Here is a 15,706-nt window from a genome sequence, read left to right as displayed (position 1 = left end):
GGGTATTGTTTTATCCTGACCGGTATTTCTGGGTTCCTTATTGTTACTGAAAAGGGTTCAATATCTAACTTACCCACTGTTTCTGGGGTGTACCAGACTTCAGGATTTATTTTCTCTTCATCTATTACTCGTAAGGGACACAGTTTAATTTTTAGTGTTTCATTTTTAGCTTCCAAACCAATTCCTAATTCGATCATCAAATCTCGCCCCAATAAATTATAGTCTGCTTCCGGCATGAGCAGCAGGGACCCAATCCCTACCTTAGAATGGGTTTCAAAAAACACATCTTTTATTACAGGTACTTCAAAAGGTTCTCCTTTTGCTCCAATGACCTGTATAGTCGCCGAGGATATTTTACATCCTTGGGGCAATTTTTGAACGGTAGATCTTTCTGCTCCCGAGTCCACTAGGAACTCAATTTCTTGTTGCTGGGGACCCACTTTTAATTTTATCAAGGGCTCTATCTTTTCTCGGGTTCCCAGCAAATAGAGCCCCTGACACCCCTAATCTTCTTTAAACATTTTCTCATCCATCTTTCTCTTTCTGCAGTCTTTTTTTTTTTTTAACATGCCCTTTTCCTCCACAATAAAAACAAATCACAGTTCCCCGTTCTCTACCTCTTAAAGGTTCTCGAGTCTCCTGCCTTGTATGGCGAGCTTCAAACCCTTTTCCAGGCTAAAGGGTTCCTTGGAATAAACATAAATATGTAAAGCCTGGCATATCCAATATTCAAAGGACCCAAAAACGGGCCAATACAGGTGGTCACCTCTAATTTGTTTCCCACCCCAAACTTCCATGCAATAATGTATCATTTTTGCTTTATCTTTACCCTGCCTAGAAGGGTAATCATTCCAATATTTAATCATTATTCCTAACGGACTGTCTGGCGGTATCTGGGGTAACCTAACCTTAGGCACCGACCCACCCATGGGATCAGAAGGCTTGCTTTTCTTCTGTCCCATCTTCCGGAGTGCCTTCACACACACACACACAATCGCTTCCCCCTGTTTGTGGCCCAGTCCCTCGCGGGAGATGGGAACCGCACTACTGAGGGGTCCGCACTTGCTTCGTCCTCAAGGGGACGTCTCACACAGGCACACTCCGGGATACCCAACCCCAACCGAACGGATCACCGGCCTATACTTACTCACTCCTGAGTCTTCGTTCGGGTCTTCGTGCACAAAGTTTACGGGGTTACCGGTTTTTATTTGTTTGCTGTCGAATTTCGAGTTCGTCGGTAGAGGTTTTGGGTGTAAAAAACCCTCAACAGGGGCCGCTTACTCAGCGGGGCGCCTCCCCCGTGAGGTTTACAGCCAAATTGTCTCTATCCGAGTCACGGCACCAAATTTGTTATAGATTGTGTCCCAATAATTGACAGGAACCAGTCCAATTAATCAAATTGGTTTATTAAGCAAGCGGCAGCAAGCAAAACAGCGCTGGGCGGCCGGGGAGTCTTTGCTCCGCCAACGGCGCGCACCCACTTCCCGAAAGTAGCTGATTATATACTCTTCTGGTTCCCGTATATGTGTCAATCCTGGTATACTTTGTATCTCAGCGACGTATTGCTAGAGGATCGGTCTTGTCCCACCTCCTGATGGTCGTGAGGCTGAAGGCTCCTCATGTTTATCAGTGTCCTATGGGTGAACCTTTACAGCTTATCGCACAGCTTAGCTCTTCCCTTTGAAGTGTTAAAGAACACCAGATGCCTGTGATTTAGGTATTGAGGTGTCAAAGCACACTAGATATCTTGTGATTTAAGTATGTGAAGGGTCAAAACTTTGTAATTTTTCACCAGCCTTTAAGAAAGCCTGATTTGATTAACAAACATAATTTTATTTATTACATACTCTACTGTAGGCCTGGCATTCAAAGGTTATGGGTCTTGCCTACAAGAAGTATATTTAAATTTGCTCCCTAAGGAATCCAGCATTTTTGTTTGCCTGAATGCTGTATAATCTTGACTATAGGCACTGACAGGTTGGCTAGCCAGCAGCTAAAGAGAGGCTTTATATTCTTGCCAAATATTTTTGTAGGCATCCCTGAAACTGTGACTATTTCTGTGCCACCTTTACAATGACCAAGAATTAAAGTTATTTTCATCATGAGTGGTTGAGGTTGTGAGGGAGTATACAGGATATTTAGAGTTTTACTTGCCAGTAGGAAGGAATCTCACTAATAATATTTTCATTATTGGAGTCCATGAATTTCCAGCACTCTTTTCTTTATAAAAGTAACTGCAGCACTAATTCTAGTATAGTTAGATGATCCTGTACAAGAATAGGAGAATGTGATTTTTTGTTCCTGATTCTCTTACATCAGGCAGTTGAGATGGCAATATAAAAACTAGAAATAAACTTTTTTTTTTTTTTCCTGTTTAGCCCAAATAATTTAATTACATTAGTCATTTATCAGAATTTTAATTCTTGGGATGTCCTAGCTTTGATCCTTAGCTGACATGAACTGGCAGGTCTGTATAAACTTCAGCTGCTCGTTCTGTTCATACATAGGGAAAGTTAGTCCTGAATCTGTATCAGTAATATATTTTCATGCTTTGTTATCACTAGCATTAAAAATAACACCTACAACCCAATGTTTAGAAGTCTGGCTCCCCACGTAATTACTATTCTTCATTTGAGAACTCTGATTTGCCAAGGCCCCAGGTAAGTATAAAGCTCCTTCTGGTTTGAGTTTGCAGCTCAGGGTTCCAGGAGTTTGGCTCATTCAGCATTTTAAGGAGGAGCAAGTTGGATGCTTTTGCTTGTTTACCTTTAGCTTTCTTTATCTAGACCATTATGCCTGCCCCACCTCTCAAAACTTTGCCTGAGGTTTTGACCTCACTCACTACACAAGAACTCAGTCTCTGAGCTGTCACACAAGCTCTGTGCAACAGCCCAGTCCTCGTTTCTGTTCTTCATGTTTGGAAACAGAAAAAAAAAAAAAAAATTAAAAAAAAATGCCAGCATTAACATTTGTGCCAGTTTCAAAATTTACAAAACCCTACCGGCTAGTCTTAGTATAGACAAATCCAAGCAAAGTAAACCTAGACATCCAAAATTTACATTTACTCACAGTATCTCTGTGTGTGGCTCATCTGGCTCTTGAGCTCTTCAGCTATGTGACCACATTCATTCTCAGCTGCAGTGCCAGGAAACTTCCCTCCATAGAATTTAAAAAAATGTTGTCCTGTAAGGAACATGATGCCATGCACAGCCCTTGGTCTGTTTTTATTAAAACACCCTTGCCTGTAGTCCATGTGAGCAGATCTGTTAGCTTCAGCACCAAACTGACAATTTCTTTCTTGCTGAACAGAGCCAAAATACATTATAAAGGGGATACATTGTTAATTAATTCCAAATTCATGCCAACAATTTCCTTAGCTTTATATGTAATTCTTCCTGGCATAAATAAACTGGCATAGAAAATGGGTCAAACTACATCATATTTGGACTACTACTGGAAAATCAAATTACTGTCATGGTAATCCAAAACATAATGGAAAATAAGTTAAATTATTCATATTTGTAACCATTATAAAATAGATAACATTCCATTTATTGTTCTGCAAGCTTGCCTATGGATCTCAGACTTGTGAAGTTTTATGTTCCTTCATCATGGAGGAATGAGTTTGTTTCTGGCATGTTTGGCATTCAATAGGGTAAGAGTTCCTTCAGATCAGGACCCATATAGCCTGGCTCACTGCAGAATTCTTTCCTTGAAGCACCTTAAGAAGGGGTTCAAACAAAAAGAAATACCTTTGTGAGGATGTTTGTGTAGACCATTGTTTTCAAGTTCAATGCATATTGCTCCTGGCAAATGACTGACCTCAGATTCATCTGCCTTCCAGATGTCCTGAGACTAGAAGACTGGCATATTTCTAACACAGGTACTAAAGAAAGACATAAAATGCTTTCTGACACTTGACATTTATTCTTGAATTTCTCTCTGCTTTCTAATGGTTGCCCAAATCTGGAAGAGCACCACAGTCACGTAAGTAACACATTCCAGCATCTGCAATAAGCCACAGACTTTTATGTCTTTTTACACCATTTCACCAAATTTACAGCTCCAGTGAGTGGTGTTTGGCAGTCTTCAGATGAAGATTGTTCCACTAGGACTGTCATAGGCTGGCTTTTGAAAAGCATATCAGCTGCCAGTTTCTTGACCTCAAAAAATAGAACTCAGTGAACAGTTAAGCCTTTAATTAAATATGTTCTGACAATTGTTTCAGTCTCTGATAACTATGATCTTGTTTCTATTCAATTACAATTATAACATTGGAATAAAAAAATTGCAGACTTTGTACTGGCTTGTTATAAATATAACATAATGCATACTGTGTTCTCTGTTATTTAACCATATTTGAAGGAGGACACTCTCCAGTCTGCAGAACTCTTGTCTTGCAATCCATGGGTAAAATCCTTTAGGATATCATTATCCATGTCCATACAAGTTTGCACTCTATTCTAAAGCAGATGGGTAAACTTATGAACAACAGGGGATGTCTTGTCTTTCCAAGAATTGGGTATAAAATACTTGCTGTTCCACTTGATCAGTTTTCAGTCATGAAGCCTTGCTGGATCTTCTTTTCCTTCTGATCAAATGCACTATGTGCTGCTGTCAGAGATAAACCTGCATCGTCGCACTTCCTCAGTGTCCACCTTCAAGATCAACATGACTAAAAATGTCAGAACTTAACCTACAACTTCTAATATTCTCTGAAGCTCATGAGTGTAAAGTTTAAGCTTAGTAAGTGTAAGGCATATCTAGCTGAAAACTGTACTTTTGTCAGTTACAAGTATCTAGAGTGGAAAACACTACAGGTAACTAGGATAGTCAAACTTAATTAAAAGGTAATGATTTCCACTCTTTAGGCCTCAGAAGCAACTCTGAATTAATTCCTAGACATGAACATGCAGGATCCTTATCTACAGGAGATATTTTACTATCAATTTGAAATGGAGACTTAAAGTTCTCCAGATACTCAAGTGTCTTAATAATATCTCAAATATGAAAGTAGAGGCTTTTTATAGCAAGATGGAGGATAATTAATTTAATATTTTTAAAAATGTGGAGAATTCTGTGTGACAGCTGGAAAAAGAGGTTGAAATCCAGACACTGAGAACCAACGATTGGCCTTAGTGGAAACATTATGTTACTTCATGGACGTGGAAAGACCTTTCTGTATCCTGATGTGTGTGGTTTTCCTAAATACAGCATTAATAACCTTGATTTCATTTTCACTCAGCTACTGCCTGTAGTTACTAGTGCAGCCATGTGTCGTTTTTTGAATGCAGTTTTTTAACTTGAAAGAGATTAATTTCCTTAAGGTAGGAAACATCTAATCTATTTGCTTCTTAAAACAATGTGTCTGTGTTTTATATATAATCTACTATAATTTTAGCATATTCAGGCAAAATGTCTCAGGGAAAAATGAAGTTCCAGAAACATTTTAGACAAAGAACAACTGTGATGCCAGTCTAGTCCCTATAAAAGGAGCAATGAGGCAGGAATGGTGTCCTGGTTTCACAATAATTTGGAAAATTCCTGGCTCACAGTCATATATGTTAGCACTTATACCCTGAAAGCCTGACTAAACTGATACTTAAAAGAAGAAAATAAATCCAACTCTTCTTAGCAAATGATCTTACTTATTATACTATGATCCTGACTTTCAATTTTGTTCCTAGTTTTGATGGCCAAGAATTGAGACGTTTGACTGAACTCTGGCAAACCTACATAGTAATTTACTCCTGTGACCAATCCTTTTTTAGGATTCTCTCCTCTGAAGTCAGTCTTGGGAGAGAAATCACATTCCAGAATAGCAATGCAGACACGTGGGATCTGTTTGATCTCTGCTTTTAGCCCAAAGTCTGTGTTTACTGGGGAGTGACTTGTTATGTTTTGATATAGTAATAGTAGTATCCTGCAACCACTAAAGCCTCGCCTAAAAAAGGCAACCCTATTTTATTAAGAAAAACTATGCATAAATCCTTTTTAGATGTTTCTTGTAACCCAATGCACAGGGAAAAAAATAAATCATACAGCATAGGAAAAGACAGTATTACAGAAAATTGTTAACTAAGATACTGAAAATAGTTCAACAAATGAAAATAGCAAATCACTGGAAAAGAAAAAGGAAAAACATAAAATCAGTCAGGTTTAGGTAAGTCTGTATGCAGTGCAATGTTGCACAAGTGACTAGCCACACAATTGTTGTAGCAGTGAACCTAAGCTAGCTTGACAGTGCTAAGCCACTGGGGCTCCTGCTTCAGTCAAGTTCTGAAAATGTAGTTTCTAAGACCAGGCAGAACTAACTTCTGGAATAAATTTACCACCTCGTAAACCTGGGCTCCTCTCCAGGGTGATGATGCAACTGCTTAGTTCTGCTCTGCACTCTTGGAGCAGTTGTTTATTAACTAGTTTCACTTTTATACTTTTTTTATACTTTTTTTTTTGTTTTAATGAATGAAGAATTAAGTGCAGAGGTTGAGTGAAATCTGTGTGGCTCATTTTAAAGTTGCTATGAAAAATAAAACAGAGCCCAGGATCAAATCTTTGCTCAATATGCAGAAAGAAAGAAAAATAAACAAAATATAGTTCAGTATTTTAGAGCTGAATCTCTCCTTTCCATTCCCTTCTGCTTCAGAAGTGATCAACAGTGGCTTGTCTAGTTGTCCTGGTTTGAGCCAGGATGAAGCCAAAGTTGTCGCTGGTTTAATTTTTGATCCTGAGTGAAACTGTGACATTAGTACAAAGTTAAAATGATTTTTCTGCAAATACAAACACAAGATCATCTCTTTTTATCCTTACCTGCTCAAGCATTTCACTATCTGGGGGAAAAAAACATGACTAGAATGCTGACCCCAAAGCTACTCTAATGGAATTGGAATTTAGTTGCCTATAAGGTAAAAGCTCCCTTACATGACAGAACAGAGCATTATTCCAATGTTAATTTTCTTCAAAAAGGTCATTTACTCACTTGTACCTCATTAAATCTGTGAAGTTTGAGCATGACCTGTTCAGATCTGGAAGACAAGGTCATCCTGAGAAACCTGGAGGATGGATGACTCCCTAGTGGCAGCAATGATGAAAACATGAATGCAAAGATCCACGGCAAAAACAGGCATCTCCATCCACGTCACTGCCTCCCAGAAGTGCCAGGTAGGTAGAATGAAAACCTCGAGTCTTGAGATACTCACTGTGCATATCAGGCAGACTGCTCTCTAGTTAAAGATTGCTTTGGGACAGACCCTCCTGCAGTTCCACTGAGAGGGGCCTCTAACGTGAGCTCACTTAGAGTTTTAGACATTGTAAAACATCCACAGAAAGAAGCCATAAGATAAACAAACCCACAAAGCTGTTTCATAAATTCTGCTGTTCTTGGACTTATTTGGCTTATTTTCATTTCTGTTGGTGCATTCTAGCTCTAATGAAGTGATTTTTAAAAACACATTAAATTCTAACTTAAAACATTTTGTCCTGTTAGCAAAGCAGTAACCTCTTCATGTAAACCATGAAGAGATCAAAATGAAAATAATAATTTCTGCTTGATTTCTAACTCCAGAGCACCTTTTTAATATCCTAGGCACCAAATTGCTTACTGAAATAAGAAAGACTTCTGAATCCATTTCATAACGAGTCCATCGTTTCTGGAAGATCAGTTATGTTTCAGCTACCAATGTCCTCCACACCTTGTTGCTGTTGCTTGGGGCAGTCCAGAATGATGATCAATGTGCTCCTGAAATGTCCTTCTTACCGACCTACCAGAGGACAGGTCACAGGTCACAGGCTGGTTTACAATATCTGGGTAATACTGACAAAACGCTGACTTTTCCAGCCGTGTTGCTGTTACAAGGAATACTCTTTCTTTTGCTCAGGGGACGAACCTACAAACGCAGCTGTAAGGACTTCATGCCGACACCGCAGCACACCAGGATTAGCATTTTGTATGTGACTTTTAAAAATCATTATTAAATTTTGTCCAGATGGTAAAACCTTGCAGATTTTTGGACACTGCCGCATGAAGGTGGCAAGTAAAGTCTTCAGAAGTTCATTTGTTTTTCTGGCAAAGTTTTCAAACTGAAGTGTTTGATGTAAAACTGAACTTCGGCTGCTCCAAACACGCACTGGAGCTCGCACCTTGATTTCCGAATACTTTGCTTTTCGGCTGCTGCCGCTCCCCAGCGCGAGGCGGCCGCGGGGCCCGGGCGGCCCGGGGGGGGTCCCGCCGGGTGCCCCCCTGTCCCGCCGGGTGCCCCCCTGTCCCGCCGGGTGCCCCCCTGTCCCGCCGGGTGCCCCCCTGTCCCGCCGGGTGCCCCCCGGTCCCGCCTGCCGGCGCGGCCCCGCCCCCGCCCCTCGGCCCCGCCCCCGCCCCTCGGCCCCGCCCCTCCCGCCCCTCGGCCGCGCCCCTCGCCCCCCCGGCCCCGGCCCCGCCCGCCCCTCGGCCCCGCCCATTCGACCCCGCCCATTCGGCCCCGCCCCCGCCCTCCCCTCGGCCCCGCCCCGCCTCTGGCCCCGCCCCCCGCTCTCGCTCCGGGCAGCCCCCGCCTTCCCCCCGGGCCCCGCTGCTCCTTCCGCCGGCAGCGGGGGTCGCCGCCATCTTGTCCGCCATGGAGCCAGGTGAGGGCGGCGCTGCCGCCGCTGCTGGCAGCGCTGGGCCCGGCAGGGCAGCGGGGCGGGCCGGGCGGGCCGAGCGCTTGCGGTCCGGGGAGGGGCCGCCTGCGGCCCTGCCGCGCGGGAGGCGGGGGCGGCGCGGAGCGGCCCTGGCGGGCAGCGGGTGCTCGCGGAGCTCCGGAGCTCGCTTCCTCGGAGCAGGGGCGGTGAGGCGAGCTCCGGCTGCCCCGCACGCCCGTCGGCCTCCGCGCTTCTGCTGCGGGCCGCGCTGCCGCGGCGGGCCCGGAGCGCTCGGGGCCGGGCGAGGAAGGCGGGAGCGCGGCCGGGCCCGCGGCGCTGCCTGTGGAGCGGGATCCCGCCTCCCGGGTTCCTCAGTGGCTTCGGCCATGAATGGCAGCCCAGCTGCCTTTTTAACGTTTGCCCTTAGCTCAGGAGTCAGCTGCCTGGGAAGGTCGGGTCCTCGCCCAGCCCCGGCCTGCCCGTGTTCCCGTGCAGAGCGCGGGTTTCCGCAGTTCCCCGCGGCCCCGCGCAGCTGCTGTGCCTGGGCTGCTCTTCAGAGGCGTCTTCAGACGCCGCCTTTTCAGAAGCATGTCCGTCCTGTGAAGGCCTGTCCTGGGACCGGGCAGTCGGCCTCACCCCCAGGGGTCGGGAGACCCCTGAGAGCCCGTCTCCCGCCAGGGAGGGTTTGCTGAGCTGTGGAGGTGAAGACCCATGTATTCCCCATAACGCTAGGCAGGTGCTCAGGTCGTGCTGCTCTTGTCTTCTCTGTTCAAGTTTCTGGTTTAAGGACGTGGCCGTTTCCTGTAGCATGGAAATGCTCTGAGGTATGAGCTGGAGTCACTAAGAAATCAGAAACTTGTAACTAAAATATAATGGCCAATAAAATTTAACAAATTGCTATCGCCTAATATTTATGTCAAAAGTTTTAAAAGTTTTATACAAATAATCTTGGTTAAAGCATTTTATTTAGTCTTTGTTGATGCTACAGAAATTAAAAGCACTAAAGCCATTGTGGCCTATTTTAAACAGATGAAAAAATCACTGTAAAAAATTTTAAATATAGAATTATCATGTTACTTTTTTTTTTTTTTTTTTCTTCCCTGTTAGGATCACCTAGAGCTTATGTTCTCCAGTACTTACTGGTTTTCAAAATAAATACAAACATACGTGATATGATGAAAATAGGTGAGGGAAAAATCGGTGATAATCAGCCTGGATTAAATAACATTGTTTATACCAGTAGCAAAGAGAGTTTTCACACTGAAGAAGGAGGAGAAAAAAAACCCAAAACTATGGGGAGTTACTGCTTTTTATCCTGTTTAAACACATTATCTCTATTTATATGGTTCAAACTGAAAAAATTACTCTCAAATCTATTATGTGGGTCTAATTTGTACTGTTTTTCTCATGAATTAGATGATACAGGAAATCGACTTCGGTTCCAGCTGGAGTTAGAGTTTGTTCAGTGTCTGGCAAATCCGAATTACCTCAATTGTGAGTACCTGGAAGTAATTATCAGGATCCTGAATAATTAATACAGTTTCATGGTGTTTATTATTACTGGTAAAGTTAAATGGGGAGAGAGAGGGGTAAACAAAGAAAAAGGAATGTGTCTTTCATAGCATAAAGGTTGTCTGTAAATAATTTAATTTGTCTAGATTTCTGACAGAGTTTTTAAATTCAAAATGTTTTATTAGTTGAAAAAGAAAATGCATCTGTCTGGTGGAGAAAAAACATAAGTTCAAATCGGTAGTTAAAAAGTAGTTAACAGTATTCCTTTCTATGAAAACAATGTTACTAATGGTAATAATACTTTCAGGTACTGTACTTAATTTCCTCCAGTTTTGATGCTACAGTCAAGGTCTCCTGCTTCAAAAATCTCTTACAGTCTTTGCTGTTTTATGAAAGATACATACTGTAAGGGAGATGAGACTAGTTTATTATGCCTTGTGTGTTGACTTAAAAGATACTGTGTTTTTTTCGTTTTGAATGATCAAAATTTGATTGAAATTATAAAGTTTTTACTAACGTGCACCTTTGTATAATTTTTAAAATATGTATTCTTCAAGTTTAGCAGATTTTTTTCACACATCTGTAACTGACAATTTCTTATTTTTAATTTCATTTCAGTTCTTGCGCAAAGAGGCTACTTCAAAGACAAAGCTTTTGTGAATTATCTGAAGTATTTACTTTATTGGAAAGAGCCTGAATATGCAAAATACCTGAAGTAAGTGTTAAAATTACTTTGGTTTCTGCGTTTTGAAGATTTTATGTTTACCTGTACTGCACATCCTGTAACCTTATAGGCTTGCCCATTGTGTTTCTAGACCATCTAATTTTTACTGTTTCCAGTAGTTCAGATGTAGCAAGAATAGACAAGATACAAAACATGTATTTCATGAGTCGTGTATGAAATCTTAATTTTGCAGCCTATATTTGCATTTTACCATTTATTTAAAATTAAACTGTTGGACATTATGGTACAAAAAAAAGAGAGGTTCTCCTCCCCCTCCATTCTGCATTGGTGAGGCCGCATCTGGAGTATTGTGTCCAGTTCTGGGCCCCTCAGTTCAGGAAGGACAGGGAACTGCTTGAAAGAGTCCAGGGCAGAGCCACAGACATGATTAAGGGAGTGGAACATCTCCCTTATGAGGAAAGGCTGAGGGAGCTGGGTCTCTTGAGCTTGGAGAAAAGGAGACTGAGGGGTGACCTCATCAGTGTTTACAAATACGTAAAGGGTGAGTGTTAGGAAGACGTAGTTAAGCTTTTTTCAGTGGTGACCAGTGATAGGACAAGGAGTAATGGATGCAAACTGGAGCATAGGAGGTTCAAGGTGAGTATCAGAAAAAATTTTTTTCCTGTGAGAGTGACAGACCCCTGGGCCAGGCTGCCCAGAGAGGCTGTGGAGTCTCCTTCGCTGGAGACATTCAAAACCCGCCTGGACGCCTTCCTGTGTGATGTGCTCTAGGTGACCCTGCTCTGGCAGGGGGGTTGGACTGGATGATCTTTCAAGGTCCCTTCCAACCCCTAGGATTCTATGATTCTATGAAAACTGCTTCAGTTAGGCCCAGTAAGTATGTTTTAAGAGTGATTTTGCATTGCTGATTACACGAAGCAGAGGATGACTTTGCATTTTGGTGAGTGTGCAAACTCTTTCAAATTTTGGGAAAACAATTCTTGGTTATGCTTTTTGAATGAGCTCTGGAAACAGATATTGTAGTTGTTACACATTTATTTTAGTAAAATGTAGCCATCAGAAAAGCTAGTCTAGGCAAATATCTCTATTTATAAACTGTTGTAAACTGTTCGTGGAACTCCTTGTTTCCTACCCTAATGCTGAACTTTTAAAGTTGCAGTGTGTGGAGTATATACAGTCTTAAATGTTTTGATACTTGAGTAAAGCATGTACATGATAAAACTAACGTCATGGACTGCGGAATTATTGGAAGACTCCAGCTCTAGTGGACCTTGTAAAAATTTGTATTAAAGTATATTTATTTTTAATCCAGGTATCCTCAGTGTTTGCATATGTTAGAGCTGCTCCAATATGAACATTTTCGCAAAGAACTGGTAAATGCTCAGTGTGCTAAATTTATTGATGAGCAGCAGATTCTTCACTGGCAGCACTATTCACGGAAAAGAATGCGCCTCCAGCAGGCACTTGCAGAGCAGCAGCAACAAAACAACACTTCTGTAAAATGAAAAATGCTTGACGAGTGATCAGGTGTACTTCATGTCAGCTGAACTATTTAAAAGAGAAGAATGAACCTTTTCATAGGTTTGGCTCTGTGTATGTTTATTTTTTTATTTATCAGGGGACTGGTTTGGGGTTGGTTTTTTTCTTTCATCAACTAGAGAGAAGACTGATAAACACCTACTTGTGCATTTTATGTTTTGGACAATTCTGTAAGAGCATTACTTACTGTAGTTACTGATTCCTCTTTATTTTGAAAACCAAACCTAGTTTTGAAGGCACTGAGATGTAAGTATCTTAGGAAGCATGTTCCCTGGAGAATAATGGTGTCTCGGTGTTGCTGTGAACTCCCTCATCTACAACTGCAATACGAGCAAAGCTGAAGTGATGATACTGTACAAAATATAAATTGTAGATTTTTGCCTTGAAACCAAGCTGAGCTATTTCTTGTCATTTCTGTTTACCTGGTAACCATTGTTGCTGGTGGTCTTACAGTTTCCCTTACAACGTGTTACAGAGGTAAAAATTAAAGTGTGATGAGACACAGACTGCAGCAGTGGAGCAGAGATAAGTGATAATGAACTTAGAAGATAACTCAACAAAAGGAAATAGGCTGTAGCTGTATCTATTCCATTAAAACCAACTTACTTTCATCTTGGTTTTCTGCCAAGGAAACAGTGGCTGCTCTTAGGCTTCCCTACAGTACATGTAGTGAAAACTACGTGTTAACGACAGGTGTAAACACTTGCAGTGTTAGAGAAACATCTGCTGTTTATTCCTGTAGTTTTTATTTTAAGAACACAGGTATTAGCAGCTGTCAATAATTTAACTTTGGTATTTTAGATTGTATTTGTGCTGCATTTGTGTAGTATTTCATATCCTTGTAGGAGCAGGTACTGCAGCTGTTAACATTTAACATGATCAGTGACACCAGAACTGTCAGCCTTAACAGATAAGCTGTTAAATCTGTCACTGAACATTTATCTTAACAGCTTTAGTAGTTAGGTAAAGTCAGATTTAGGAAGAATAAGCAGGTTTTTCTATTTCTCCTATACCCTTGCCCCCCTTATTCACTATTAAAGGTATTAACTCTGCACTTAGTCTTACTCTTCAGTAATTGTAGGCTGCTCTCTTGGTTTATAACATGAGCTCAGTTCCTTTGAAAAAAGACTGTTTGCAAACACAAGTTTATTTGAACATGAAAAGAAAAATACATTTTTTTGTTGCAGAATTTCAGTGGAAGGTTTGGACCTATAATTTAACAACATTTATCTTGACTAGTCAAAAGCAATTAACTAGGAAAATTTAAAAAAAGACTTAAAAAGGAGTTTTTGAAAGGACACTGCAAATAACTTGAAATTAACATCTTTGTAAATGATTGACTAGTGGAGGATTTAGTCTTCAGTAAACAACATACGCACAAGCTCTGCTTTAAAGCATTCTTCTTCAACCAGTTTCTGAGGCTGAAAGAAAAGTTAAGATATTTAAGGAGCCATCTGTACATACTAACATTTTCTGGGGAGGGTGGGGGTTGGGATGGAGCAAGCAAGGTAAGAATAATTGAAAAATACTTGAGGTTTTTCTGGCCTTGGAAGAGGCACTTCTAAGAAAGTAGCTACTGATTTAGATAATATGCACATGTTAAAACTTGAGCTATTTTCTGTTTACTATGTTTATTATAGGCAACCTTACACAGAAAGCAGAGTAGTTATTTCTTGAGGAACTGTTTGAAACAGGAAGAGTGCATGGGTGGAAGTAAAAGAGCTGTTCCTAATGGTCTGTTCTTTTTGAAAACATGCATGACTAATTAATTTAGTCGTAAGTTCCTGCCAGTTTCCCATCTGAATGCCTGCAGATCCAGAACATAAAATAAACCACTTACTGTTCCATATTTAAGTAGTGTAGGCACTCCTGTTAGTTTCAGATTCTTCCGGAATTCATTGTTGGGATCTTTCCAGCTGTTGAGGAAGAAGGTATTAAGCACAGCTTGTAACAGTGCAGTTTGCAGTTAGACTGTTAAAATTCCTTTAAAAGGATGATTGAAAGGTCTTTGTCTCAACCTCCCAACCCACTTCTCACAAGCATTCAGATAGTTCACATTAGAGATGGTGTGGACCTCAAAACAATGTTTAGTTCCTTGCAGAAAAGGACAGTTCAGTCAGTTGTGCAAACAGGTTAGTTAACCTCCAGTCCACAAACAGCAAAGTTCTATCAGTTGTTGGCATCAGAACAGCTACTTACTAGGCTCTGTCTCCTACTAGGCAGTATATGAACACAGACCCCTCAGGCATGTTATGAAGTTCCTTCCTCACAACGGGTTCAGCTAGAGAGTAATGTTAAAAATTTGTTAGTAGTTAATACTGTAACTGTGCTACAGAATCACATGGATCTACTTTGACTAACAGGCTGCTAATTAATGTTTTGTCTGCTTGAGGTAGAGATCTGCATTTTGTTTCATCTGTTTATCCACAAGCTTTGCAGAATTTACATGCTCAAAGTTAAAGGGACTGGACTTTGAGTAAAAGTCAATTTCTCCTTTAACAAGTAAGAAAAATAATAATTTGTCTCCTGTTTGTATGAAAGCCTGTTGCAGTTGCCACACAATCCAGAAAGTTCAGTGCAGTGTTTACTGAGGAGCTGCCTTCGTATTCCACTGCCAGACACTGGTATCACTTCTGTCTCTTGACATATAAAGCAGAGGTGAATTAAGTGATCATAAGATTAATATCTAATAGTTTGCTGGGCCTTAGTACCAGCCTCTCCTAACAGCATTCAGTGGAACGTGGTTAGCGAAACCGAGAGCAGCTCTGGAAGCCTGTGAGCGAGGCAGCAGCTCAGCCAGCTCCTGGTCCCAGCCCGCGCTGCCACAGATGAACCAGCCTGGCAGCTGCAGCCAGAGCTTGAACCTGGATGGCACCCGGGCCGCCCCGGGCCCGCGGCGAGGCCTCTGCACCAGGAGCTACGGGCGGCCCGCCCTGCGTGCTCGGGAAGGGCTCGGGAGCCCCCAGCCCCCGCGGGGCCCAGGCCGGGGCTGCTCCGCGCCGCCCGCCCCGCGGCCCTCACCCGTCACGCAGTCCGGGCACCAGCTCCTGCCCTCGGCATTCTTGTCGCCGCAGAAGAGCGCGAATATGGGCTGCCCGTGGTAGCGCTGCGCCGTCCGCACGAACTCGGCGTAGCCGCGGACCTGCTGCTCCTCCCAGCCCATGGCGGCCGCGGCGCGCTCGGCCCTTCCCGGCGGCCTCTGCGGCGGCGGTTGCCGGAAGCGGCGTGGGCGGCGTCCGGGCGGGCCCGGGCTCCTCGGCGGCAGCGGGCGGGGCGGGCTGCGGGCCCGGGGCGGGCTGCGGGCCCGGGGCGGCCTGAGGGTCCCGGGGCGGGCTGCGGGCCCGGGGCGGGCTGCGG

General features: G+C 42.7%; 2 protein-coding genes across 2 annotated transcripts; one reads left to right on the top strand and one right to left on the bottom strand.

The window, feature by feature from the left end:
* Positions 1-8,548: 8,548 nt before the first annotated feature.
* On the top strand, positions 8,549-12,741 carry MED31 (mediator complex subunit 31). Its single transcript, XM_051635933.1, has 4 exons — positions 8,549-8,619; positions 10,030-10,107; positions 10,744-10,840; positions 12,123-12,741. The coding sequence occupies exons 1-4, from the start codon at positions 8,610-8,612 to the stop codon at positions 12,313-12,315; spliced, it is 378 nt and encodes a 125-aa protein (XP_051491893.1). The 5' UTR covers positions 8,549-8,609; the 3' UTR covers positions 12,316-12,741.
* Positions 12,742-13,478: 737 nt separating this feature from the next.
* TXNDC17 (thioredoxin domain containing 17) lies at positions 13,479-15,556 on the bottom strand. The gene is made up of 4 exons (XM_051635934.1): positions 15,371-15,556; positions 14,549-14,630; positions 14,190-14,265; positions 13,479-13,770 (listed from the first exon to the last, which is right to left on the bottom strand). Exons 1-4 carry the CDS (start codon positions 15,510-15,512, stop codon positions 13,702-13,704), a joined length of 369 nt encoding a protein of 122 aa, XP_051491894.1. The 5' UTR covers positions 15,513-15,556; the 3' UTR covers positions 13,479-13,701.
* Between the last annotated feature and the right edge of the window lie 150 nt (positions 15,557-15,706).

This window comes from Apus apus, chromosome 18 (assembly GCF_020740795.1).
Source record: "Apus apus isolate bApuApu2 chromosome 18, bApuApu2.pri.cur, whole genome shotgun sequence".
Taxonomy (NCBI): Eukaryota; Metazoa; Chordata; class Aves; order Apodiformes; family Apodidae; genus Apus; species Apus apus.
This window is presented reverse-complemented; position numbering and strand designations above follow the sequence as displayed.